This window comes from Vidua macroura, chromosome 21, assembly GCF_024509145.1.
Source record: "Vidua macroura isolate BioBank_ID:100142 chromosome 21, ASM2450914v1, whole genome shotgun sequence".
Lineage (NCBI taxonomy): Eukaryota > Metazoa > Chordata > Aves > Passeriformes > Viduidae > Vidua > Vidua macroura.
The window spans coordinates 5,066,804-5,093,067 of NC_071591.1; the positions used below are offsets into that span (position 1 = coordinate 5,066,804).

Here is a 26,264-nt window from a genome sequence, read left to right on the forward strand (position 1 = left end):
TACATCCAGACAACCTCCCTTTTATGGTCCAAGGCCAGGCAGGGAGGTGTCCAAAGCCCTGGGAATTCTCCCACACACTGAAAGAAGCTGCCTTCTTCAGGCACAGCTAATATTTAGCCACAAAACTTAAATCAATAAGAGTGCACAGAGACCAAGTGGATTTAAAAAAACAAACAAACAAAAAGACTATTTCAATTTAATAATGGTTAATGCTGGGGTGCCCCACACCCTCCCCAGCCCAGGGAATCCCTCCCTGCACCCTGGTGGGACCCTTGCTGGCCACTGTCACGCAGTTCATCTTCCCACCCCCCACATTTGGGGACTGATAGCAGCCAAGGCCATCCAGAGCTGTGTTTGTTCTGGGATCTGGGACCTGATTGCAGGAGGTTGGTGGGACATCTTATCCCCCTGGGATCCTGACTCTCCTGCTGAGTCAGGGCCCGGCCCTGGGTGAAAGGAACACAGCTGAGAGGCGAGGGGGGTCTGGGAGGGACAGAAGAGGTACAAGCTCAGCGTTCCCTGAGCCACGTGCCCCACCGATGGGGTGGGGAGGGACAGGAGGAGAAATGACCCTGCAGCGTCCCCTCCTGTCCCTGGGCTGTGTCAGTAAGGGTAGGGCGAGACAGAGATGAAGAGGAGGAAGATGCTGGGTGCTCGCTGCCCGTCTGGGAGCAGCGCCTGCACCTTGAGCCGGTGGGTGCCGGGCTCCCGCAGCGGCCGCAGGGTGGAGATGACGCCCTGTCCCTGCTCGGTGCGGAGGGCGAAGGGGCTCTCGGGGTCCTGCTCCAGCAGCCTGAAGACGGGGCGGTGGCGCAGGGCGGAGGCCGGGGTGAGGCGCACCACGTCCCGGCGGGCAGCGATGCCGAGGGGCAGCGGGAGCAGCTGGTGCTGCAGCGTAGGGGGGCCGGCCGGGCCGCAGAACGGGGGGCAGCGACCCACGCACAGCCTGCACGAGAGATGGGGAATGTGGAATGTGGTTCGTGCCGGAGAGTGGACAGGACCACTCGGGGTCATGGTGAGGTGGGCAGAGCGGGATGGGCACTCCCAGCCCCACAGCACGACTCACCCTGGGCTGGAGCCTCTCCGGTACCCAGCTGGGCACGGCACATCCATGCACCGGGCACCTCCACGGGTGTTGAAGCACATCTGGCTCGAGGCACACTGGATTGTGCCCTCCGTGCACTCATCCACATCTGCAGGGAGAGAGGGGACAGGTCTGAGGGTGCTGGGGTGGCTGAGGTGGGGGTTCAATCCCCCATCCTCCCACATCTGCCTGGACACTGAGGCAGTGAGACATGAGCACTCAGACTGTGGAGAGCTGAGGCTGGGAACAGCCATCCCGAGAAAGGAGAAAGACTTGCAGCCCCAAAAAGATGACACCCAGGGCACCATGGGGTCGGGTCACCCCCCTGGCACCCCTGCACTGACCGTGGCAGGTCTTCCCATTGGACAGCAGCCGGTAGCCAGTGGGGCAGAGGCAGCGGTAGCTGCCCAGGCTGTTCCTGCACTCGTGCTGGCACTGGTTCAGTGTCTGACACTCGTCGAGATCTGTGGGATGAGAGGGGTGAAGGCAAGAGGGGAGGATCAGACCCCTCTGGTGCCACTGCCTTGGACCAGCCTGGCTCTCACCTCCCCTTCCCAGCCACACAAACAAAGTTGTGGACGGGGCAACAAGAAGGACACGAGGTACCTTTTGGGGGCAAAATAGTCTCTGAACTCCCTTCAACACCCTTCCCCAGAGCACGCTCACCAGTACAGGTGCCATTCCTCCTGATGTAGCCCGTGGGGCAGGGGGGGGCCCGGGCACCCATCCCCGCGTCCTTGGCCACGCGGCGCAGGGCGAGCTGGCTGTAGAAGGATCGTCCCCGTGGGCGGCTGCTCGGCCCCTGCCGGCGCAGGGGAGTGTCCCGGGGCACGCTGCTCGCTGTGTCCCCTCCCTCCATCCCTGCTGTGCCACACCGTCCGCCCGGCAGCACGGTCTTGCCAGCGGGGCACAGGCACTCGTAGGAGCCCCGCAGGTTGCGGCACTCGAAGGGACACGGTGGGGGGAAATTCAGGCACTCGTTGACATCTAGGGGAGGAAAGAGGTGGGGAGCTGCAGCTGGATGGGGGAACCTGAGGCTGGAACAGGGCAGGGGGGTGACCATGGACCCTGAGAGCCCAGCTCGTACCCAAGCAAGGCCAGCCAGTGCCCAGCGTGCGGTAGCCGGGAGGGCAGGAGCAGCTGTAGGACCCGGCGGCGTTCTGGCAGATCTGGTTGTAGCGGCAGGCATGGGACCCCTCGGTGCATTCATCAACATCTGGGGAGCAGAGAGAGGACAGGGTTGGGGGGACAGGCAAGTGGCATCAGGTGCCCCTTGCTGCCCTCATGCCCCCTCAGGAAGGGTCCGTACCCATGCAGTACAGCTGCCCAGGGTCCGGGATGAATCCCAGTGGGCACTGGTCTCTATCAGCACCTGTGAATTGAGCAGAGAGAATGTGACATGCCACTGCAGGGACATGGCCTTTGCACCCTCACAGACACCCAGAACAACAGATCTCCATCCCCATGCTGGGGACTCCCCTGGTTACCCGCATCGAGCGAGGCTCGGAGCTGGAAGCGGAGCTCCTGTTTGGCTGGGTCGTAGGAGGCTGTGATGGCTCTGGCCCGGAGGTGCTGCACCCGGGGGGGCTGTGGCCCCACGGGGGGGTCGAACACGATGGTGTGATTGCAGTGGGCACGGACGAGGCGCCCATCCCGCAGGAAGCTCTGCACCGAGCCCCCGGAGAGCTGCCCCGCGCCCGTCCGCACGTAGCGCTCGCTGAAGTCCTGGGGAGGGGCAGGGAGGGGGGTCAGGCCATGGACCCCCTCCACGTGCTCCCGGCATGGGAATCGCGGTTCCCATGGGAATAACGAGCAGTGCCAGCACCTGCAGCAGCAGCACGGCATCGCCAAAGCTCTCCGGCACGGAGCCGCTGATGACGCTGTCCAGCTGCAGAGCGCCAGCGCCACCCGCGCCCCGGGCGAGGTGGGTGACCCGCAGGAGCTCCCCTGCAAGGGGGGGACGGTGATCAGCACCCCACAGCACCCCCACACACAGCTCCACTCCTGGATCAGGGATGGTGCCCGGGAGAGAGGGAGGCTGAGCTTCCCCAGGAGCTGAGCGGGCTGTCCTGTCAGAGACGCCTCACCTGTGGCAAAGTGCAGCAGAGACTCGTGCTGGAAGGTGCCCTGCGAGAGCAGGAAGCCGTTCTGGGCTGCCCCGCTGGCGTGTGCCAAGGAGCAGTAAATGGGGGCGATGATGGTCACCAGCACCCGCATCAGCGGCCCTGGGAATGGGGAAGAAAGGGTGTCACCACGGAGCCAGCACCCTCCTGGGGGGGCACCCAGGTTGTCCCACCCCTCCCTGCCCACAGTGGAAGGTTTGGGGGAAAAAAGGTTTGCTTTTAGGGGAAAAAAAAAAAAATAAAAACCTTTCCCCTAAGATTTACATCTGACAGAGGTCAAAACTCTCACAAGGGTGAGGGTACAAAGATTCACCCACCTATGGCAGGTGGAATGCTCCCAATGCTGCTCCGGAGGGCGGCGGTGCTGGATTGAGAGTCACCCAGCACGCTGGCATCAAGGGTGGAGGCACCGAGCCTATGGCCATTGATGACACCGACCAGGCTGCCCCGCACCTGGTGCAGCTCCCCTGGGGCAAATGGGATGGGGTCAGGCAGCAACGCTGGGACTGCGCTCCCTTGCCTGACTCCCCTCTTACTAATTTGCTTGTCAAAAAAAGCTTGTTTTCTGGAGGTGAAAGCAGCCAGAGCAAGGCAGGCAGTGACCCTGCCTGGCTGCAGCGCAGTCCCCAGAGACCCCATGGTTCCAGGCACAGTGCCATGTTGACAAGGGATGTTGGGAGTGTGGCTCTCTGTGCCTCATCACACCAACAGGCACTGACACCCCCAAACCCTGCTCTGTATCAACCTCAAGGTCCTGGCATAGCCTCAGGTTTTTATTTGCTTCTCCAGCGTGCCTGGCAGCAAAATGCCACCAGCCACACAAGGGGCAGCAGTAAAGGATGCGTCTGTGCATTCAGCAGAGCCCCTGGGAGAGGGGAATTTAATCATGGGCAACTAAGGCAGGAAGGCCAAGGAGAGGCAAGTGAGGGCTGGCACGCGGTGGCTGCTCGGGACAGGGTCTGCTTGGGCTCAGGCCTCCAGTGCACGAGAGGAGAAGACAAAGCAGAGTATGAGTCACGGGGGGTAGAACAAGCAAGGCAATGTCACTCCACACCACCACGCTGGAGGTCCTACCCCGGGTGTAACAGCCCTGCAGGCAGCCCCAGCCCCCCGGGCCAGCCAAAGCCCCCGGGCCAGGGGCAGACACCCACCTCGGACATCCAGGGAGGTGTGGGCCACAGCAGAGCCCAGGGCATTGCGGGCGAGGCAGGAGTAGCTGCCGGCGTCACGGTGGGCAACAGAGGGCAGGAACAGGGTGGCATTGGGCAGGACACGAGCGTGGGGACCCTCGGGCAGTGTGTCCCCGTCCCGCTGCCACTCCACGGACGGGGTGGGCTCCCCTGACACGACACAGTGCAGCAGCACCTGCTGCCCAGCATGGACCCTCACCTCTGCTGGTGTCACTGTCACAACAGGGGCACCTGGGCAGGGAAAGGGATGCAGGTAGTGATGCAGCATTCCCCACGGAGCAGGGCCAGTTGAGGGGCTGAGAGGTGACATGGTTTGCAGTTCCTTAAAAGAAGGGTGCAGAGGGGACCAGCACTCACTCTGCAGAACGAGGGTGACAACTTTTGCTGCTGTGCCCGCATCATTCTCTGCCACACACCGGTACTGCCCCACATCGGTGCTCTAGCAGGACCAACAGCATCAGCACATTTTGCTGTGCCAGGAAAGCACCCTGAGATGTGCCAGCACCCCCCAGGCCCTGCTCACCCCCACAGCACGGATGGCCAGGGAGCCATTCTGCAGCTGGTGCAGGCGCCCACGGGCCACCACCGGCACCCCGTCCTTGCTCCAGCGGATGAGGGGCTCGGGGTGACCCTGGGCGTGGCAGTCGAGGAGGGCATCACCTCCGGAGTGCTCCACCTGGTAGGTGCTGGCGTCGCCCCGTATGACGGGTGCCTCTGGGAAAGGGAAAGGGGTGGCAGAGGAGGTGAGCTGGCCGGGCACTAAAAATGCGGCTGTTTCCCTGCCAGCACCTACCTCTGACAGAGACGAAGACAGTGGCCCTGATGGCCCCGGCGCTGTTCTCGGCGTGGCAGACGTAGGTCCCGCTGTCCGTGGGTGCGGCTGCCTCCCGCCGCAGGATGCTCCGCCCGCTGTGCCCCGACGCGCCATCTGCGGGGTGCAAACCCCCAAAAAGGGTGGTTGGCGATCAGCTGGTCACAACCCCCCACGGCCAGACGTGCTGGCACCCCGGGGATCCTGAAAGGTGCGACAAGGGTGGCACCAGGATCGCATTCTGCGCCACGTTCAGCATCCTCTGCCCCTGCCCAGGTACCAGTGACGAGCTGCCCGTTGGCCGTCCAGGAGACGCGGGGCTGGGGGCTGCCCACTGCAGCACACACCAGCTCCAGCCTCTCGCCGCGGCTCAGGGTGATGTCTGTGGGCAGGTGGGTGAAGGTGGGCAGGGTGTGGATGGAGAGGGAGAGCCGGCGAACGGCCCTCCCAGCAGAGTTCACCGCGGTGCAGGAGTAGCTCCCAGCGTCCCCTTCCTGTATGAGGATGAGAGGGAGTCATCTCGACTCCGGGCTCCAGCTGCAGCCCTGGCTCGCTGAGCTACAGCTCTGCTGGTTCTTGTGCACCTAAAAAGTCACGCTTTGGACAGAGCCGCTTTTCCCAGCCCACATTAGCAACCTCACACTGCCCCAACCCTCCAGCCTGTGGCACAGGACTGCACGGGGCTCTCCCTCTGCCAGATGTATCCACCAACAGCAGCAGGAGACATTTGTTCCTCATCACTCCAACCTCACAGCGGCCCTAGGGGACAGTGCTCACCTGGACATCCCGCAGCAGCAGCTCCCCGGAGGGCAGGACCGTGGCCTTCCCGCCCGGCACCAGCGCTCCCTCCCGGCTCCAGGACACGCGAGGCTCGGGCACACCACGGGCGGCACAGGGCAGCAGCACCTCCAGCCCCTCCAGGACCGCCAGCTCCAGCGGGCCGGCAGCAATGACGGGGGGCACTGGATGGGGCACAAGGGGCAGGGACTTGCTCACAGCTTGGCAGCCACGTTTTGCTGAGCGGTGCTGGGGAGGGGCTGAGCAGAGGGGGGAGCACCGGGGCTCTGATGGCTGCTGTACCTTGCACAATGAGCCTGGTCCTCCCCGCAGCGGTGCCCGAGGGGTTGCGAGCCATGCACAGGTAGGTACCTGCGTCCTCTGGGGCTGCTCGGAGGAGACGGAGCTGCCCGTTGGGGAGCACCTTCAGCCCAGACCCTGGGAGAAATGGACGGGATGGGGCAGCACAGCTGAGCCGAGGCACAGATGGATGACATGCAGGGACTGCTTCCCCCACAGAGTGCCTCTTCCCAAGGAGTCGCCATGGAACAGCTCCAGCGGCCACCACACCCACCAAGGACAGCAGCCAGCAGCACCCACGCACAGTGACACCCCACACCCTGCCAGGGTTCCTACAAACCCCTGGCACCTACATCTCCCCCTAGGTAAAGGCTGGCAGGTAATGTGGGCTCTGCCAGCCCCCAGCTCACTCCTGCTCACCTCCAGTGATGCCAACACCATCCTTTTGCCAGGTGACCTCCGGCCGGGGGACGCCCGTGGCCTCACAGGACAGCACCACGCTGGTGTTGACCATCACCATCACCATGCCAGGCAGGGGCTTCAAGGCAGGGGGCTCTGTGAAGGGCAGGGAAGTGCTACCCTGGGAAGAGGGCGCAGGACCCGCAGCAGCAGGACCCTGGAGCTGGTTTTACCGTGCACTGTGAGCCAGAGGTGCTTCCGGGCCGTGCCCGCGGCGCTCCGAGCCGTGCAGGTGTAGCGGCCGGAGTGTGCAGGCAGCGCCTGCCGGATCTCCAGGGCTCCTGGGAAACAGCAGGCAGAGGGGAGGCGGCGGCAGGGCTGGCAGGGACCCCTGTCCCCGCCCGGGCCGTGCTGCCCCGTGCTGTACCTCTGGGCAGGACGCGGTAGCCCCCTCCTCTGCTGCCCAGCTGAGCCCCCTCCTTGCTCCATGACACCGCGGGGGGGGGCACGCCCGAGGCGTAGCAGGTGAGGACCGCAGGGGACAGCCGGGTGACAACCACATCCGTAAGGTCATCAGCGATGGTGGGGGGCACTGGAGAAAGGAGGGAGGGAGGTGAGCAGGGCCATATGGTAAATGTTGAAGAGGATTCTGTCCCTGCTCATATGGGCACGAGTATTTCTCTTCCCCTCTTGTCCACCCCCAAGCCCAGCTCTTGAGTGGGCACCCAACACAGTGCATGGCTGGAACACACCCATGTCACAGCCGAGGTGGTGACAGATCCTGGGAAAGCCACTCTCACTCAGCAAGACCCCCAGCCCCAGGAGCTCACCACGGACAGACACGAGGAAGGCCTTTCGAGCCTCTCCAGCAGCGTTGGTGGCGATGCACTCAAACCGGCCCTCGTCCCGGGGAGCAGGGCTGGAGATGAGCAGTGACCCTAAGGGCTGCAGACTGTGTGGGAAGAGCACACATCAGGATGGCCTCTGTCCCCCAGGGAGCAGCAGGAGGGGCAAACCCCACCCTACAGGGGAACCCTTTGGTGTACAGGTACCTGTAGGTGCCGGATGGGAGGTGCAGGTTCAGGGGACGGCCATCCTTCTCCCACCTGATGTGGGGCTCGGGGGTCCCCCAGGCGTCACAGCCCAGCGTGGCTGGCTGCTGAGCCAGCAGGGTGAGGTTGGAGGGCCCAGGTGTGATGGCAGGAGGGACTGTGGGAGGGCATGGCAGCCATGAGCAGAGGACAGTAGCACATCATTGCACTGTTGAGGGCAGCCCAGCAGTGCTGGGTTGCACGAGGGTGAGCCCAGGAGGGATCCATCTGACTCTCCTGCTTACCCAGGATGTGGAGATCCAGGCCCCGCCGGTCAGAGCCAGCAGGGCTGGATGCCATGCAGAGGTAATGGCCCAAATCCTGGACCTGGACAGGGTCAATTTGCAGAGAGCCACCTGGCAGGAGCTGCAATCTGAGGAGGGAGAGCAGGTGAACGCTGTGGGGGCTCTGCATGGCCAGGCTGCATCACACAGGGAGCAGGGGTTGGGAAGGTGACAAGTGCCATTGCAGCCACATGCAGCTCTTGCCCACTGAGCTGGTGTGAGGACAGAGCACAGCTCTTTGCAGGGTGACTGGCACACTAATCACCTGTTGCAGATCACCTGATCTGAGCACCAGCTCTCAGTGCCACCAACCACAGAGCCTCATACCTGTCGCTCCCGGGCAGGGGCAGGAGCTGGCCGTCCTTGCGCCACGTCACCCGGGGCACGGGCCACCCCTCTGCCCGGCACGGCAGCACGGCCGAGGTGTTCAGCAGCACCTTCACCTCCTCAGGGCCCGCCTGGATCTCCGGGGCCACTGCAGCAGCACCCAGAGTGTGGGGTAAGGCTCAGGGATGGAGGATGCCAGGCCAGAGCAGCACTGGGGGCTGGGTGTTGTCCAGCCCTGCCATCCCATCACCCGACCATAAGACACCCTATGACATCCCACATGCTGGATTTAACCGGGAAGGAGCCGGCACTCCGGGCAGGGCAGGGCAGGGCAGGGCAGGGCTCACCGTGAACCTGCACCCGGACGCGCGGGCCGCTGTCCCCGGGGGCGCTGGTGGCCCTGCAGCTGTACTCGCCGCCGTCCGCCGCAGCCACCGCCAGGACCTGCAGGAAACGCCCCTGGGCCAGGACCTGCCTGCGGGCATCGTCCTAAAACCGCCGGGACCCCCGTCAGCAGCTGCCCAGCATCGCCCCCAGCACCAGCCCATGCTGCTGGTGACGGTGCCCGGGCCCTGACCATGACCATCCCTGGTCCTGTCACAGGTACCTGCAGCAGGGAGCCCTCCCGGCGCCACTCGATGTTGGGGTGGGGCTCAGCACCCTCTGGGCACTCCAGGAGGAGCTGCCCCCCTGGCACAGCCGTGATGATGGGGATCTCCCCGGCGCTCGCCATGCTGGGGGGTGCTGTGGGACGTGGGCCAGGGGGGTCAGGGTGTGCCACATGGGCTGGACACCCCCATCCCTGTCCCCATAAGTCATGCATAGGCCCCTACTCTGCAGGACCATCACTGTGCTCCAGATCCCTCTTGTGGAGCCCACACCAATCCCATAAAAGCAGGTTCTGGCTCTCTGTTCCTCCAAGGGTTGGACCATCCTGCAGCCCCCCCTGCTAGCCCTCTCCTCGCTGCACTGCTGGGATCACACTACCTTGGATGCTGACATGGAAGCTCCTGCTGTCCTCCCCTGCAGGGCTAGTGGCCAGGCAGGTGTACAAGCCAGCATCAGCCACCTGCACAGCCAGGAGAGGGAAAAATTGAGGCACAAAAAGAAAACCCAGGCGGGGAGAAAAAAGTGGAACTCCTACCTCAATGCTGTCAATGTGGAGGGTGCTCTCATTCCCTGACACGAGCAAGGGCCCTGCCAGCAGCCGTCCATCCTTCTCCCAGGTGACAGTGGGCATGGGGACACCTGTCACCACACACGTGAGCCCTAGAGGGGTGCCCACAGCGATGGATATCTCCGTGGGATGGGACCCAGCCTCGACACGGGGTGGCTCTGCAAGGCACACAGCAAGGCAGGAGGGCTCATCCCCTCATTGCTCCCAAAAAGTTGGCTAAGCTGCCCTTCTGAAATCCCAGAGGGATGACACGCACCCATCACCACGAGGTGGAAGGCTTTGCTGACCTCTCCCACTTCATTCACCACCAGGCATGAGTAAATGCCTGCATCAGCCAGTGCCACGGCCACCAGGCTCAGCTGTGGGCCACCAGGCACCTGGGCACTCTGCTGCCCCAGGGGCTCTCCATTCTTCAGCCAGGTCACTGATGGTGCTGGGGACCCGGTGGCTTTGCAGGTGAAAGTGACATCGGAGCCCTCAGCCACCATCTGCTCCTCACTGCTCTTGGGGCTCTCCAGGACAGGGGGCACTGGGGAGAAAAGTCAGGTCCCCAGACACGGGGGTGGGTTTGGCCACTCCCTGGTGTCCTGCGAGCAGCCAGAGGTGGCCCAGCCCTCCTGCAGGATGCTCTGGGACTGCTCTCAGGCTGGTCCTGCTTTCCTGACAAGCCCACCCCAGCAGTGAGGAATGGCTCAGGACCCTGCTTGGGGATGGGTGCAATGCACAGCCTGTGCTCTGCCAACAAAAGCAGTGTCCAGGTGGCCCCTGCTGTGCCCGCCCCACCCCCCTGCCCTGTACCCTGTATCTGCAGGAGGAAGCTGCGATCGGCCACTCCTGCCCGGCTGGAGACAATGCAGGTGTAGAGTCCAGCATCGGAGAGCTGTGCCTGGGAGATCCTGACCCGTGGGATGGGACGCGGCATGGGGAGGACAGGTCAGCTCCGGGTGACCCCCTGCTCCCCAAGGTGACACTCGGCCACTTCAGGGTGCAACAGTGCCCTCATCCAAACCCGGCTACCAGCCCCCAAGCCTGTGGCTGACCATTGCTCCAGGGTCACTTCTCACCGGAGGATGCGCCCAGCCGAGAGCAGGGTGACATGAGGGGACAGGCGGAGGGGCAGCCCATCCTTCAGCCAGCTGACGTGCAGCGGAGGGGACCCCCGTGCCCAGCACTCCAGTGTCACCACGGCGGACAGGACGCCACGGACCACCTCCGAGTCATCGGCACCTCTCTCGATGGTGGGAGGGACTGGCGAGGGGACAGAGGGGCTGCTGGGGCTGTCGGGGTCGCGGTGGCCCCGGCGCTGCCCCGCAGGTCCCAGCCCTGCTCACCCAGCACGTTCAGCGTGTGCAGCCGCGTGTCCTCGCCCAGGCTGTTCCGGGCCAGGCACGTGTAAGCTCCGGAGTCGGCAGCTCGCAGCCCCTCGAGGAGCAGGGCGCTGCCATCGGGGGACACCCTGCGTGGGGAGGGTGGCACAGTGACCCGTGTGCTCGTCCCGAACGTGCCCTTGGGGCAGAAGTGCTCTGTGCTCAGTTTACGGCCAAGGATGAGGATTCTGGGGCACATTGCAAGGTCAGGGCAGCACCTGGGACCCTGCCAGGCTGACAGTGACCCCATCCCAGACTCCGAGGTTCACCCCAGGATGACGTTCTCTCAGCAAAGAGCCGGGATGAGCCCATCCCAGAGCAAGCAACAGGAAGAAGCAGCACAGCTCAACCTGCCTTGCCAAGCAATTTTGCACGTGGGGCCACTGAGCCCCGGGGGTGTCCCCCCAGACTCACCGGGCGTGTGAAGGGGGCTGCAGCCCCAGGGGCTGCCCGTCCTTCAGCCAGGAGATGTGGGGGGTGGGCTGCCCCTCTGCCCGGCACTCCAGCCTCACCCTGCTGCCCTCCAGCACGCTGTGCTCACTGGGGTCCCCTGAGCTGCTGATCTGGGGGGCCACTGCACCGAGGAGAGAGGGAGGCTGAGGAAGAGGAGGGGGAGGAAGGCTCACCTCTGAGGCAGAGCCCGCAGGGAGCAGGCTGCCTCGGGGAAGCCCTACCTCGCACCAGCACCACAAAGTCCTTGCGTGTCTCGGCCCCCGGGCCCTGGGCCAGGCAGGTGTATCGGCCCTGGTGGAAGGGCTGGAGGGGGCTGAGCAGGAGCTGGGCCCCCCCGGACACCACACCCTGCTCTGGGCTCATGTCTGCAAGGAGACAGGGGGAAGGGGGCTGAGCACTGCTCCTCCACTGAGCCCTCCCCAGGCTCATTGTCGTGCTTCCCCCTTCCCCCCCTGGACCCAGGTTTGGGGACACTGTTAAAGCAAAGCAGGGTTTTTGCAGAGTTCACTGCTGGAGCTTTACAGGAGAAAAGAGACACTGGTTTGGGGGCAAACTCCTGTCCCAGCAAGCACCCCAAGGGCTGGTACCCAAAGAGCTCACCCCCTGCATATCCCTCCATCACGTCTTGTGCCCACATCCCATTGCTTTGAGCCTCAGGAACGAGCCTGAGGTCTCTTGAAAGCGTGCAGGGAAAAGGCCAGACCCTTCATGCTCTGTGTACCCTCCCTGTGCAGCCCTGAGGGTCTCTTGCAGCAGGGTTAGAAGTTGGGAAACTGAGGCAGGACTGCTTGGAGGGCAGCAGCAGCGAGGCTGGGGGTGGCAGCCTGGCCCAGCGCTGCCCTGCAGACACACCCAGCGGGCGCCCATCCTTCAGCCAGGTGACAGTGGGCACGGCCACACCAGTGACGCGGCAGGTCAGGACGAGGGGCGTCCCCATGTCAGCTTCAAGCGCCTCCTGCTGTGGCTCCTGCGTGCCTGGAGGTTCTGAGGAGGATGAGCAGGGACAGGGTGTGTGAGACAGACCAGGGCTCACTGTCAGCTCCTCAGCTGTGCTCGGGGGACAGCTCCTGGCTGAGCCCTCACTGCTTACCATGGATGGTGAGGATGAAGCTTTTCTGATCCTGCCTGGCCACGTTCAGTGCCATGCACGTGTATGTGCCCGAGCTGGAGAGCTGCAGGTGAGGGAGCTGCAGCACCCTAGAGCCTGGCAGAAGTGGAGAGCAGGGAATCAGGACAGCCTGGAGCAGAACCCGGTCCGGGCCATTATACCAGCAAGCTGACTGATCCCCCAGCACCTGGCCAAGCTCCATGCAAAAGGAGTTTGGACATGGAATTCCCATCTTTGATGTCCAAAGCCTTGCTGTGCCCCACAGGAAAGGGCACTGAGCTCCCAGGAAGCAGCAGCGTGGAGTTCTGCAGGATGCAGCCCTTGGTCCTCTCCAGAGGGGATCACTCAGCAGTGTCATTAGTGTGTCACACAGCCCAAAGGCTGAGCTCGGGACCCACACGTGGCACCCAGAAAAGGGGAATTAGGGCACCTAGAGCTCGCTGTCAAGAGCTGGGGCACAGGCAGTGATTCTGGCTCATCCCAACATACCTCGGGTGACAGTCACCTCCTCTCCAAGCCTCAGGATGTGACCATCCTTGTACCAGGTGATCTCTGCAGCCGGGTGGGATTGGATGTCACACACGAGTGAGACGCTGCCATTGACAATGCCATCGACGTTTTCGGGGTCTGTACCCACACTCCAGGGAGCTTCTGCTCCAGTGCACCCAAAAGACAGTGCCAAAGGGCAGCCATCACCGTGGAGGCCTCCCCAGGACGAAACACCGAGCAGAGTTTCCGAGCCCCTCGCCTGCTCGGAGCCCGTGGCACCTCAACCTCCTCGCACAGGGCGAGCGTGACCAGCACAAGGGGGCAGAGGCAGCCATGCAGTGCCAGAGCCAAAGGAAACTCCAGTTGGTGGAGAAAGAGGAGAAGGGCAGCAAATCAGTGACCCAGGGAAGGGGAGATGCCTTACCCTGCACAGCGAGGGCAAAGTGCTTCTCGGCTGACCCAGCCGGGTTCTCAGCCATGCACGTGTAACTCCCAGCGTCACCCACCTCCACCACTGCCACCTGCAGAGGGGGAGCAGAGCACCACTGAGGGCTCCAGCTGGGGAGATCCTGTGGCTTCCTTGGGGACCTTGGTGAGACCAGGGCAGCCTCCTCTGGGAGGAAAGAATGCCCTCATCCCCTCCATCCGCTGTCTCCTGTATCTCTCCCCAGCACAGCCTCCTGCTTAGGGGAACACCAACCTGCAGGACTGTTCCACCCTCCAGGAGCTGGTGCCGTGGGCCAGCCTCTATGGGGAGATCATTCCAGAGCCAGGACACTGTGGGCTCTGGGTGCCCGGTAGCTTCGCACTCAAAGCGGACAGTGTCATTGATGGTGGCCGTCACCTCCTCCACCGGGTCTTCTGTGCCACCACGGATGGCCGGGGCAGCTGGAAGCAGGTGGTTATGGGGCTGCCACGTGCCCCAGTCCAACGTCCCCTGTCCCTGTACTCACTCAGCACCTCCAGCTCGTAGTGCAGGCGGTCCCGCCCCGCAGCGTTGGCCGCCTCGCAGGTGTACCTGCCCCTGTCCTCCTCCTGCACCGCCTGCAGCTGCAGCACCCGGCCCCCTGTGACACGGGACAGGGTTGGGGCAGGGCACAGGGAAGGGTCTGTGGGATATCCCCCAGTCCTGCCCTGCACAGAGCCCTGTGCCCTACTCAGAGGTCCCAGGGGTGCTGTGTGTGGTGGCAGGAGGAAGGGGACAGGATCCATCCTCCTCCATGCTATGGATGCTCTCAACCCACAAGGCTGCTGCAGGACCACCCCCAGGCCCCACAGTGGGGGTTCGCACCCACTACCCATTACCTTGCAGCATCAGCACCCCCAGGCCAGGGGAGAGGGGCTCCCCATCCTTGTACCAGGTGAGCTGGGGTGGTGGGATGGCACTGGTGTCGCAGTAGAGGGCGGTGGGCTGGCCAAGGACAGCCTGTCGGTGCTCTGTCACCTCCCCATCCTGGTCTTCCTCCCGATAGAAGATCTCAAGGGCTTCTTTGGGGCCCGTTTGCTGCTGGAAGATGGGGGGCACTGCGGGGACAGGCTGTGGTCAGCTGTGAGAACAGGGACATTGACCCCCAGCTGCACCCACAGCATCTGCCCTCACTGGAGCTGAGGAGATCTTTGTTGTTTTCCAGCAGGCTTAAACTTTTTTTCCTGCTCACCGTTCTCTGTGCCCTCAAGTGACCCTGAGGACCCCTGCTCTTGGTGAGACACCCCCTGCTCTGGGTGCTGGCTCTCTGCCCAGGGCTCACCTTGGACGTGCACGATGAAGTCCCTGTCATCTTCACCCACAGCATTGGTGGCCACGCAGGTGTAGTGCCCTGAATCCGAGACAGCAGCTGATTGGATCTGGAGGACCTGCCCCTCACTGAGGATCTGGAGGTGTTCGGAGCTTGCCAGGAGCTGAAGGGAAGAAAGGGAAGGGCAGGAGGAGGATTACACACCCAGGAGTGGGGCAGAGCCCAGCCAGCCGTACAAAGGGAATCTTCCCACTCCATCCAGCTGGGACAGTCCCCAAACCCAGCAGCTCCTCCCTGGTCACAGCTGGGACCTCACCTGCTTGTCCTTGTACCACCGGATGGTCGGCTCGGGCACAGCCCAGGTCTCACACTCCAGCACCACTGTGCTGTTCACCCTCGTTTTCACCTCTTTCACGGCAAATTCCCCCAAAGGATCCTCTCTGGCAATCCAAGGAGGAACTGGTGGGGAAAGACAAAGGGAAGCAAAAGGAAGCAGCACTGGCCCGGTTACAGTGGTGGGGTCACTGCAGGAATTAGGAAGGACGTGGGCATCTCCCTCACCCAGAACCTTCACAGCGTAGTTCTTCACAGCCTCCCCGTCTTCATTGGCCACGATGCAGCTGTAGGTGCCCGTGTCCTCCTCCTGGGCGTTCAGGATCTGCAGCCCTTGGCCACCTGGGCAAAGGGGGTCTCCTGAGAGGGTTGCTGCTCACAGCCACAGCTCTCTCCCCCCATGCAGCACCTGAAGGCATCTCTAGGGACCTGCTGAGCACCTGCAAGCCTGGCTGGAGGGGGTCTAATGCTCTTCTAGAGCCCAGTCCCAGGCTTATAAAAACCAGCACTGAGGAGGCTCGTTACAATCAGAGGATGCAGGATGTGGAAGAGCAGCATGCAGCTGAACCCTGAGCCCTCAGGTCCTGCAGGATGACGATTTGTCACCATCCCACTGTGCTGGACCCCAGCCACACCAAGAAAAGGCCCCACTCCCACTCCCCAGGGCATACACAGCAAGGGGCCACCACAGTCATGCAGAGCCAGTGGACAGCAGCACGGTACCAGGGAGCAGGAGGACATTTCTAGATGCTTTGAGAGGAACCTCGTCCTTGAGCCAGGTGATGTTGGGAGATGGGTATGGCGGGGCCTCACAGACCAGGGAGATGGGGTTGTTGATGATCACTGTCACTTCTTCTGCAGCAGCATCATCTCGAGCAAAGGTGGGACTGGCTGCAGAGACGTGGCTGTGTGTTAGATCAGCACTAGCACACACTTAGGCTTCCCAGTGCTTCATCCCCCCGCCACAGAGCACGATCCAAGTTCAGGGAGTTGGATTTGACACAGCCTGTGCCAGCTTCAGACTCTGCCCTGTCCTGCTGCCCTCCAAAACCACAGAGATCCAGAAGACACATCCCACCTTCCACAAGCCACCACCACAGATAGATCCTGCACTAAGCAGGCGCTTTCTGCTCCTCCAAGAGATCTCACAAGGGCTTTGGGACAGGTCCATGCCATGTTTTGGCTGCAGGACAAAGGGATCCTCCCCACCTACCTGGGGCGGGCCATTTAAGGCCACTAAGTCTGCTCACACCTGAGACCCTGCCTCCATCCAAAGGCATCTCTTACCCAAAACATCCAGCAGGTAATGCTTGGTCTGATTTGCCACAGAGTTGGAGGCCACGCAGGAGTAGTGACCAGCATGGGCCAGGGAGGCTTGGGGGATGTGGAACAGGGAGCCATCAGGGGAGATGGAGAAGGTGCCAGGGAGAGTGTGGTTGTCTTTCAGCCAGGTGATCTTAGGTTGTGGGTTGCCTGTGAGGGATGGAAAATGGGTTTTGGCCTTTGTGTGAAGTTTTTCCATGTGTGAGCACAGCCTGGCTGGGGTCACTGTCAGAGCTTTTCTGGAAAGCAGGGACATCATCCCAAATCTGAATTATCATGATCTGGATCAGGATTTTAGAAGCTGCTGGATGAGCCAGCAAGAAGAAAGAGAACTGTCCTGAGTGGGAGGTGATTAATTATTCCCATCACTAAAAGAGAAATGAGATTAGAGGAATTTTAGCTCCATTTGGGAAAGATTGGATCTTACATTGTGGAACAGGCTCCCCACATGGGCGTCCCCTCCCCAGCGCTTCCCGGACAGCCCAACTGCAGAGCCAGGGACCATCCCAAAAGAGCTCTGCGGCCGATTTCAGCTGTTTTCATGTCTCTGACTGGAGCCATCCGTTTGTTCCACACCCCAAAGTGAGACTCAGGTCTGGCCCTGAGCCCCATCCCCTCCCTTCCCCACTTGATGCTCACCTGAAGCCAGGCAGGACCAGGTGACAGGGTGGCCCTCGGGCACCTTGAAGGTGTGTTCTTCACCGGCGTTCTCAATGTGGGGAGGAACTAGGAACACAAGCCCCCAGGGTCCTCAGCAGCTGGCCAGCTCGGCCTCTGAGCTCACATCCTAAGGACTCCAGCACACCCAGCATGCCCAGTCTTAACTCATGTCTGTTCCTGCAAGGGTGGAGCTCTGAAACCCCAGCAGGAATCCTGCAGCAGACAGAAGACCCCTCCTTACCCAGGACCTCCACGTAGAAATGCCTCCTGGCCTCCCCAGCTACGTTGCTGGCCAGGCAGGAATAGTGACCACCATCCTGGGCTCGTGCACGGGTGAGCCTGAGCAGCCACCCCCCTGGAAGGACAGAGCAGAGAGGTCTCAGGGCCCTGATCCAGGTACCAGCACATCCCAACTGTGCTCCTGTGGGGCTATAGCTCCACCATGAGTTTGAACTCATCAGTGTTGGGGCAAAACACGTTCCCAAAGCACTTTTACAACAGCCAGACCTCTGACCTGAAAGCACATGTGTGTGCTCGCTGGGGGTGACAGGAGAGCCATCCCAGAACCAGGTGACACTGGGCTGGGGAATGCCAGTGGCCTCACAGGTCAGCGTCAGGGATCCTTGCAGGGAAACACTGACATTGGTTGTCAGTCCCGATCCTTGAATGAACTCAGGAGGAACTGGGGATGCAGAAGATGGACACCCATTTGCAAAGCAGCCAGAACATCAAAGGAGCAAAGCAAAGAGGGGAGAACTGGGTGAACCTGGTTTTTCCCACCTTCTTGCTTTGTACAGCTTTAGGACATGAACCAGAAGGACCATTAGCATCACCTGGAGATGGTGACTTTAAAGGTGTTATGGGACAGGTGACCCACAGCAAACATGTGCCACTTACCTGCACACCTGAGCCCAGGCTTACAGGTTCACACTGGGATGGCCACACAGCCTGAGCCACCTCAGACCTTTTATAACTCAAGTGACTTTGACCCGTGAGGTCCCCAAGTCCCTGGGTAGTAGAGGACTTTATATGAGATGATCTGCCGTGATGGCTCTGGAAAGAAACTCCTACCTGGTGGACACGGTTCTACAGCTATTCCCAAAGCATAATCCTGCTGACCCTGGGGCCTGCTACATGCTGGATTGTCCAACACCTGCTGCACATCAAGCTACTCCACATCACCACCCTGCTCATCCTGCCTGCATCCACCCCACCCCCAGCCTCCAGGCCCATCCCACATCCTTACCATGCACCACAACATCAAACTCCCTCTGCTCCTGCCCCTCTGCGTTGGCAGCCAGGCAAGCGTAGTGTCCTGCATGGGCCACCTCTGCCCTGGGGATGTGCAGCCGCCTCCCTTGCTCCGTAAGCAGGAGCCCGTCCCCAGCAGCCACGGGCTGCCCGTCCTTCACCCACGTCACCCACGGTGGTGGTGTCCCCATGGCCTCGCACTCCAGGACTGTCTCGCCACCCTCGATGACAGAAACCCTCCTCGGGGTGTTGCTGCTGCCCTGGACCCTTGGCAGTGCTGCGGGCAGAGGGACACGGGGTGGAGGGGATGTGCAGCAACTCCCTCAGCCGTGCACAAGTGGACGGGCAAAGCTGAGCCAGGTAGCAGCATCCCTTCCAAAATATCCAAGGCACCAGGCAATGGCTTTAGGGTCCAGCTGGACCTTGCACTGAGAGAAGTCACACCACCTCCACCCGGCCCTGCAGGTCTCTGGTGCCCCATGCTCACCGTGCACCTCCAGGTGATGCTCCTTGCTGCTGCTGCCAGCAGCATTCCTGCACTCGCAGCTGTACATCCCCTGGTCCAGCAGCTGTGCCTTCTCCATGTACACCACGTTCCCTCCTGGGGACACCAGCTTTGGGCTCCCTGGCTGGGTGGAGAGGGGCTCACCTGCCCAGGGAAGGGGACAGCAGCTTCCCCTCAGGCTCCCAGCAGGACAAATTCCCACCCACAAGCTGGATTCTGCTCAACAAAAAGCGCTCCTTGCTCCAAGGAGACCAACAGCTGGGTCAACCCATGTGGGGAGAGATGAGGCTGAGGAACAGGGCCCTACCGTCCTTCCACCAGCTCAGGGTGGGCAGGGGGATCCCATGGCACTCGCAGGCCAGCTGGACAGATTGTCCCTCCAGCACGGACACGGCCTCGGGCTCTGGCGAGGACAAGGTTGGAGGCACTGCAGGGATGAGAGGAGCAGCTCGTTGATGGCACTGGACAAGAGGATAAGGGCACTTGGAGCTCCATCCTGCTGGATACACACCCCCTGCAGCCCTGCTGGGTGCCACAAAAACCCCAGTGACACTCCCCTGCCCTGGCTTCATGTGGAAACAATAATCTTGTCTCTCCAGCCAAGTGAGGGATTCTTTTAATTGCACGTGGCCAACAGCAGAGGATGACCAAGCATCCCACAAACAGGCCAAGGTCAGGCTGGCCAGACACAGCCTTATTAGGCAGCCCTGCTCACTGAGAAGGTTACCCAACTCTTTCCATTATCGGATGATGTTCTCAGCTGCTCATAGATACAGCTGGCTGGAAAATGGTAACTCCTTCCCATGGGGGATATCAGTTTAGAGAAGAAAAGCCTCAACACCCAGAAACCCTTGAAAAACAAAAACAGCAGAACCCAAACAATCCACCCGAGCCAGGACGGCAGACGTGCAAACATTTCCCTGGGAAGAGATTGCAGGAACAAGCCCAGAGCAGGAGAACTGGATCTTCTCCATGTCCTGGCCACCTGCCTGCAGGACTTCCACCAGCTAGAGCATCCCTGAGAAAAGCCAGGGCCTGGCTCAGCCCCCGGAGCTGTGCACATGCTGAGTGGTCTGGGAAGCTGCAGGGATGCTTGGATCAAGTGAGAAGTGACCAGTTCCTGTCTTGGCAGCAGCCCAGGAGTCATCACTGAGTCTGGGGGACAGAAATGTCACCAGGCACACGGGGTGCAAAAGGGACAGGGTGGGCAGGTGACTCCGTAATGGGGACCTGGCAATACCCGTCCATGGGGCCATGGCTTTCCAGGATATAATTTGGGATGAACACAGGGGATTGTGTGACTGGAACTGCAAATGAAGCAGAGGACAGGGTTCTGCTAGAGCCATCTTCCAGGGATGTATCCTGAGGGCTGGGACAACCCCACTGATCCCACACACTCACACAAGATATTCCAGGGGGGAAGCCCCCATCTCTCAGGAAAGCACAGCTGCACTCACCGGTGACCTGCAGGCTGTACCAGAGCTCAGCCACTCCGGCCACGTTGGAGGCCACGCAGCGGTAGCTGCCACCATCGGAGAGCCGGGCACGGGGGATCTCCAGGAGCTTCCCATCCCTGGACAGGGTCAGCGCTGCTCCGGCCGAGAGCTGCTCGTGCCCCTTGTACCAGGTGATGTCTGCAGGGAAGCAGAGAGCTGAGCTGTGGGGAGCGATGCTGCTGCCCCCCTCACCCAGGGAAAACCCCAGGGATTCAGGAGCAGGAGCTGAGGGACAGGATTGACTCACCGGGAGCAGGCAGCCCCGAGGCCAGGCATTCCAGGGATGCAGAGCCGTTCTCAGGGATGGCCAGATCCACTGCACTGGGTTCAATGCTTGGAGGCACTGCAACCCAGCGTCCACTGTCAGCAGCTCTGTGTGACCTGGGCTGTCTGCAGCCACCGCAGGGCAGGGCCCTGGGGCACAGCCAGGCTCACCAATGGCCCTTGGCACACACCGAGTCCCGGCAGAGCCATGGCCGGGGGCCACAGCTCGGTCCCCACTCTGGGAGGGGACCACATCACCCCATGGTGCCACCACTGCTCCCCAAACCAGCCAGAGGTTTGGTCCCTGCCCCTGAATGAGACATTCATTCTTCCCAGGCAGGGATCTCTGTTCCCCGCCTGGTTTCTCACCTGGCACCTTCAGAGTCCCATCCTGCTGGTGGAGGGGAAATGGGGCTGGGGGAGGACCCTCCAGCAGGAAACACCAGTCAAGGATTTACTGTGGTGCCAGGGGCCATCACCTTTCAACTTCATTGACAAAGGACAAGATCCCAAGGAGCCAAGCCAGTGACCCTTCACCTACCAAAAAACTGGGCCAAGAACTCCCACCCCTTTGGGCAGCCACGTTTTTCCCAACACGTGGGATGGATAGCCCATCTCACCCCAGATGCTGCGCTCACCATGCACTGAAACCTGCACCTCTGCCTGGGCCAGCCCTGCCCAGCTGCTGCCCTGGCAGATGTAGAGCCCTTGGTGACCAAGCCCCACACGGGTGACCAGCAGAGTGCCACCGTCCTCGGACACCACCACACCATCCTGCCCGTCCAGCGGGTGCCCATCCTTCAGCCACCTGCGAGCAAGGGGACAGGCAGCAAGTCCTGGCTCGGTCCTGCCACCACACACGCCCTGTCTCTGCACACCAGCAGGGTGAACAGTGGGGTGCTGGCAGCAAACACTGTCCCCTTGTCACCTGGAATGGGGCTAGCAGTGCCAGCAGAGAACTGTTGAGAAGAGGACACCAGGGACAAGGAGAAGGAATGGATGACTCCACCCTAAGGGACACCCCAAGCCAGAGGGCCCTGCCACCCATCCTGGGAGCACAGGGAGCTTCACCACTCTGCAGCACTCACTGGATCTGGGGTGGGGGGATGCCCGTGGTGTGACAGTGAATCCTCAGGGAGGTGTTGGCAACAGCTGTCAGGTGCCTTTCCCCATCACCAATCCACAGCTGGGGGGGAGCTGAGGGGAGAGGGGACCTCAGGCCGTGACCACCCTCGGATCCTGGCACAGGGACGTGAGACAGCCGAGGGTTTGGAGTGAGCAGGAGCCCAGGGGCACATGGGGAGGGGTGTTTGAACCTTGGACGTGCAGGCTGTAGCTGAGCGAGGCGTTCCCCGCGGTGTTCGTGGCCGTGCAGGTGTAGAGGCCAGTGTCCGTCACCTGGGGCTCGGCCAGGTGGAGGGATCCTGAAGGGAGGACACTGAACCTTGGGGGAGAGGGAACAGAAAAGTTGGATGGGAGAAACATCCATCACCCAACCCTGAGCAGGAGCTGAGGGCTGAGAGCTCACCATCACCTTGGGACAGCCAAGAGAAGGTCACCATGGCCACCTCCCATCCAAAGAGGGTGGCACAGCTGCCCATGAGGGCAAATCCCCTTTGCTCAGCCCCTGCACAAGCTCAGCACGAGGCAGCACGTGAGCCCAGGGGGATGAAGGAGGACAAGGGTCCCCCCAGAGCACAATCCCTGCAGCTGGAGCTGGCCATGCTCTCATTCCCAGCCCCATCTGTGCTCCACAGACATAACATCATTGCAGCCCACGGCTGCAGATTCCTCCTCGTGTGCTCCCATAAATCACCCAGCGTGGACAAGCCAGCTGAGATGTGGGGAGCAGCACAGGTCAGCCAGGAACAACCATGGCAAATCAGACACAAACAACAAGGCAATGCATCCCCCAAGAAGAGCAAAACCAAGATGCCTTCATGCTTCCCCAGGCCACAGCAATCCTCAGGTACAAGTAAGAAGTGTTTAACCCCAAGACCAGGGCCCGTGGCTTTAGGGGGTCCCTTTCAACATGGTGTTAACATATGGAAATAACATTGGATGACCAAGACACCAGATAACCTGAAGAATGGTTGGATCTGTGTTTATCCTTGCCCATCAAATCCCATTAACTGACTGTCTCATGGCTGTCATCAGCTTCAACACCATCAACAAATTGATTTGTCCCTCCAGAAGTCACTCACTGGAACAAAACTGGCCTAAAACCCCACATCCCAGGGCAGACAAAGCCACTGCTGGGCTAAAAACTCTGTTTGTGCCAAACCTCATCCCAAGAAGCATCAGGCCCTGGTCCAACACTTCCCACAGGGATCCACCATCCCCAGGCGCATCCTTGACCTTGTGACAGCACAAAGCAGGAATGTGCACGAAGGCAGACAGACAGCAGGGTGAGGAGATGCACTGCAGTTGCCTTTCCTTCCCAACCCCAGCCCCGTGTCCAGGGTAGGCACATGAATGATTGGATGCAGCTGCTTGGTCCATGAATGATTGGATGCAGCTGCTTGGTCCCAGATGTTTGGAAGATGGAAGAAAAGCCTGGTGCTCTCCAAGGAGAGCAGAGCAAGTGCAGTACTGCTCGGCTGCCTCAGCTCCTGCATTGCCCACAGGATGCCAGGGGTGTCCTTCACATCCCCCTGCCAGGCAGCTCAGTCCCTTCACAGACCTGACATCCCTCTGAAGAGACAAAATCCCAGGAGTTGGTGGCCCCCAGCACCCCCAGCCCTCCTTACCTCGTGGTGGCGAGAGGCAGGGGCTGGGGCTCCCGGCTCCACACCACCAAGGGAGGGGGATATCCTTGGACCTCACAGGGCAGGGTGGTCTCCTGCCCCAGCACAGCCAGGATGGGGACAGGGTCCGATGCCTGTGATCCGTTCACGCTGATCCTGGGCTTCGCTGGATGGAGAGGGAGCACAGCTGGTGCAGGGACACTTCAGGTGCCCCACAGCCCTCATTGCTTCTCTTCCCACCCTGCAAACCCATCTGGCACCCGGATTGGTGCTCCAAGGAAGCCAGGAGCGTTCCCAGGTCATTCTGTCCCTGCCAGTCCCCTCTGGAGCTGTTCAGAGCACTCACTGCTGATGGAGAGCTGCATCTCCCGGCTGGAGAATCCTGCTGCGTTGGTGGCTGTGCAGAAGTAGGTGCCAGCATCCCCAGGGGACGATGAAGGGATCAGGAGGGTCCCATTGGGGTCAAGTTGGTAGTGTGGGCTCAGTGAAATGGGCTCTGTGCCCTACAGAGGAAAGGGAAGGGAGGAAGGCAGAGATTCACCCACGAGCTCAACATCCCAAAGGCAAGAAGAGAGCTCTGGACGCATCAGAGCAAGCCATGCCCTGGTCCCAGCTTCCCAGGCCACTTGGTGCCACCTCCCCAGGCAGCCACAGCCACACTGGAGAGCTACACTCCCTTCAAGCAGTTTACCCTGAACCCGAGGGTGGCCCCAGCTGGGCTGGCAGGGGCACAGCAGCCTGTCCCTGTCCCCTACCTTTGCCCAGGTGACAGTAGGGGGGGGCACGCCGGTGGCATTGCAGGGCAGGGTGACAGCCGCTCCCTCGGTGGCAGTGACGAGAACAGGGCCAGGCTCGATGCTGGGAGGAACTGGGAAGGAAGAGAAGCCCCTCATCCTGCATGGCCAGGGCCACGTCCACCACAGAGAGCAGAGCACAGAGAGCACCTGCCCCGTGTCACTGCCGGGCGGGGACACCCAGCTCCCTGTCACTCACCGTGGATGAGCAGGGACACGTCCTGCCTGTGCGAGCCGAGGGCGTTGGTCACCTCACAGGTGAATGTTCCTGCATCCCCCTGTGATGCCTGGTCCACGTGCAGGCTCCCATCAGCCCGGATGGAATAGCGGTCACCTGGGGCTACCTGGACATGGGCAGAGAGCAGAAAGCAGGACAGATGGCAGGGTCAGGCACCAACACATCCCTGCATCTTTGGGGCACGTCCAGAAATGAATCCTTGAGCAACATCCTGATGTGGAGATAAACCCACGTCGCCTTCCCAGCACAAATGCTCCATTGGATTCATTCACCAGCAGCTTTCACCCCAAAGGTTGGGGGACCCATCCTGCAGTGAAGCCCCACCAGAGGGTAGGTGTCCACCCACCCACCCACCATCCCAGCAGGCATGGAAGTCTCACCATCTGCCCATCCTTCAGCCAGCGGCGGGCTGGGAACGGGCTCCCAGCCAGGATCACACAGGGCAGGGACACGGGCTGGCCTGGGAGCACACGGACCACAGGGGATGCAAGGGCTATTTCTGGGGCTGCTTGAAACAGGGGAAAGGGAACCAGTATCAATCAGTGATAAATTGCCAGGAATGCTCAGGAGAATGGATGTAGATCACCTTTCTTCCAAGGTCTGGAACCTGGCTCAGCATGAGCCAGCTCCAATTCCAGTCCCCAGGAATTTGGGGATTCACTGCAGTGTGGGTCCATGTCAGTGTGTGAAGCCAAAGAGGGCTCAACAGGGCATTGCCCAAACCCTGCCCTGGGGTCGCTGAGCATTCACTGTGGCCAGCTCAGGACCAGAGACAGCTGCTCTGGTCTCTGCCACTCACCCCCTGCCAGCACACTGGGATCGAGTCACCGACCAAAGCAGGGAAAAACAAACCCTGTCCTGTGACTGTGAGCTTGACCTCCGCGTGGATTTTCCCAAACTCGTTCTGGGCTTCACAGATGTAGATGGCTTGGTCATCCAGCGAGGCACCTGGAGCACAGTGGGGAGAAGCCTCAGCCTGGTGGGGCTGGAGAACCCTGAGCAAGCTCCAGGACGGGGACCAGCCTCCCCTGCCCCACCGCCATCTCCAATGGGGACACACCCCTCAGAGCTGGAGGCTTGCAGGCTGTTTGTGCACAGCTAAGCTTGCACAAGTTAAAAATACAAATAAATGCGTGCACACTCAGCTCTTACTGTCAATGAGGAGCTGGGCAGCCTCCAGCTGGCTGGAAACACCCGGTGGTCCCTGCCAGCCCACCACGGGCTTCCCGTCCTGCCGGGACCAGGTGACTCGTGGCAGGGGAGATCCCTCGACACGGCACAGCAGGCTCACTCTCTCCCCAACCTGGACTTCCATGTCGCCCAGGGGTTCAGGAAAATGAGGGGCAGCTGGAGGAGAGAGCAGCAGACAAAGGGCTCAGGCAGGTCCAGCATCCCAGCTTCCCCACAGCTGAGCCTGGAGAAGGGATGGGGCTGTAAAACCAATGAGCCAGGTGCCCTGACAAGTTACGAGACTGACTTAAAGCATTTGGTGCTTTTCCAAAGCTATCAGAGCCGTTGCAGTTTCCACCTCTTCCAGTTACACTCATCGACCCCTAGCTCAGCAAAATGACTTGAACTTTTCCATCTTTAACTGCTTTAAACCCTGCTGCCCTCAATACAGAGCCTTCCCTCTCCTCCTCATGCTCTTTCATCCCTTCTGCCTCCAGCAGATGACTTTCAGGCACACAAAAGTCAGCCCCCACCTCTACCTAATCCCACTGAACACACTTTGCATCTGCAGCTGCGTCCCAAGCCCTCATGTCTCCATACAAAAACAACTGCCTTGTCTTTTCCCACTTGCTGAGCCTCCTGCATCTTCCCAAAGCTTGGAATTCCTGCCAGGCTTCCACCTGTTTGTACCAAGCGCCAACACATCCCTGCTGGGAAGCCTCGGAAAGCAGCAAAGGGGAGCTGAGCCAGAAAGGAGAGCTGTGGAA

General features: G+C 61.2%; 1 protein-coding gene across 1 annotated transcript in view; it reads right to left on the reverse strand.

Moving 5' to 3' along the window:
- Positions 1-217: 217 nt before the first annotated feature.
- The window catches only part of HMCN2 (hemicentin 2), a 32,830-nt gene continuing 6,783 nt past the window's right edge, over positions 218-26,264 (reverse strand). Inside the window, exons 16-79 of the mRNA XM_053996409.1 lie at positions 25,480-25,674; positions 25,180-25,275; positions 24,708-24,832; positions 24,289-24,433; positions 24,051-24,163; positions 23,642-23,798; positions 23,299-23,461; positions 21,865-21,992; positions 21,637-21,745; positions 21,187-21,356; positions 20,532-20,627; positions 20,246-20,422; positions 19,096-19,215; positions 18,771-18,932; positions 18,279-18,560; positions 17,547-17,714; positions 17,274-17,387; positions 17,012-17,098; positions 16,337-16,522; positions 15,773-15,940; positions 15,278-15,391; positions 15,033-15,175; positions 14,729-14,879; positions 14,286-14,504; positions 13,934-14,047; positions 13,681-13,868; positions 13,405-13,501; positions 12,981-13,142; positions 12,474-12,587; positions 12,236-12,367; positions 11,605-11,748; positions 11,345-11,504; positions 10,895-11,019; positions 10,628-10,811; positions 10,362-10,459; positions 9,820-10,092; positions 9,531-9,721; positions 9,374-9,455; positions 8,994-9,130; positions 8,734-8,875; positions 8,387-8,534; positions 8,021-8,148; positions 7,737-7,893; positions 7,515-7,636; positions 7,112-7,276; positions 6,918-7,025; positions 6,706-6,840; positions 6,289-6,423; positions 5,986-6,170; positions 5,489-5,702; positions 5,191-5,325; positions 4,921-5,111; positions 4,755-4,836; positions 4,359-4,628; positions 3,525-3,674; positions 3,172-3,309; positions 2,910-3,031; positions 2,572-2,809; positions 2,394-2,456; positions 2,172-2,300; positions 1,751-2,071; positions 1,429-1,548; positions 1,067-1,193; positions 218-946 (exon numbers count right to left, since the gene is read on the reverse strand). Of these exons, the coding sequence (XP_053852384.1) occupies positions 604-946; positions 1,067-1,193; positions 1,429-1,548; positions 1,751-2,071; positions 2,172-2,300; positions 2,394-2,456; positions 2,572-2,809; positions 2,910-3,031; positions 3,172-3,309; positions 3,525-3,674; positions 4,359-4,628; positions 4,755-4,836; positions 4,921-5,111; positions 5,191-5,325; positions 5,489-5,702; positions 5,986-6,170; positions 6,289-6,423; positions 6,706-6,840; positions 6,918-7,025; positions 7,112-7,276; positions 7,515-7,636; positions 7,737-7,893; positions 8,021-8,148; positions 8,387-8,534; positions 8,734-8,875; positions 8,994-9,130; positions 9,374-9,455; positions 9,531-9,721; positions 9,820-10,092; positions 10,362-10,459; positions 10,628-10,811; positions 10,895-11,019; positions 11,345-11,504; positions 11,605-11,748; positions 12,236-12,367; positions 12,474-12,587; positions 12,981-13,142; positions 13,405-13,501; positions 13,681-13,868; positions 13,934-14,047; positions 14,286-14,504; positions 14,729-14,879; positions 15,033-15,175; positions 15,278-15,391; positions 15,773-15,940; positions 16,337-16,522; positions 17,012-17,098; positions 17,274-17,387; positions 17,547-17,714; positions 18,279-18,560; positions 18,771-18,932; positions 19,096-19,215; positions 20,246-20,422; positions 20,532-20,627; positions 21,187-21,356; positions 21,637-21,745; positions 21,865-21,992; positions 23,299-23,461; positions 23,642-23,798; positions 24,051-24,163; positions 24,289-24,433; positions 24,708-24,832; positions 25,180-25,275; positions 25,480-25,674 (9,857 nt within the window). The 3' untranslated portion in view covers positions 218-603. The remainder of the gene's footprint in view (positions 947-1,066; positions 1,194-1,428; positions 1,549-1,750; positions 2,072-2,171; positions 2,301-2,393; positions 2,457-2,571; positions 2,810-2,909; positions 3,032-3,171; positions 3,310-3,524; positions 3,675-4,358; positions 4,629-4,754; positions 4,837-4,920; positions 5,112-5,190; positions 5,326-5,488; positions 5,703-5,985; positions 6,171-6,288; positions 6,424-6,705; positions 6,841-6,917; positions 7,026-7,111; positions 7,277-7,514; positions 7,637-7,736; positions 7,894-8,020; positions 8,149-8,386; positions 8,535-8,733; positions 8,876-8,993; positions 9,131-9,373; positions 9,456-9,530; positions 9,722-9,819; positions 10,093-10,361; positions 10,460-10,627; positions 10,812-10,894; positions 11,020-11,344; positions 11,505-11,604; positions 11,749-12,235; positions 12,368-12,473; positions 12,588-12,980; positions 13,143-13,404; positions 13,502-13,680; positions 13,869-13,933; positions 14,048-14,285; positions 14,505-14,728; positions 14,880-15,032; positions 15,176-15,277; positions 15,392-15,772; positions 15,941-16,336; positions 16,523-17,011; positions 17,099-17,273; positions 17,388-17,546; positions 17,715-18,278; positions 18,561-18,770; positions 18,933-19,095; positions 19,216-20,245; positions 20,423-20,531; positions 20,628-21,186; positions 21,357-21,636; positions 21,746-21,864; positions 21,993-23,298; positions 23,462-23,641; positions 23,799-24,050; positions 24,164-24,288; positions 24,434-24,707; positions 24,833-25,179; positions 25,276-25,479; positions 25,675-26,264) is intronic.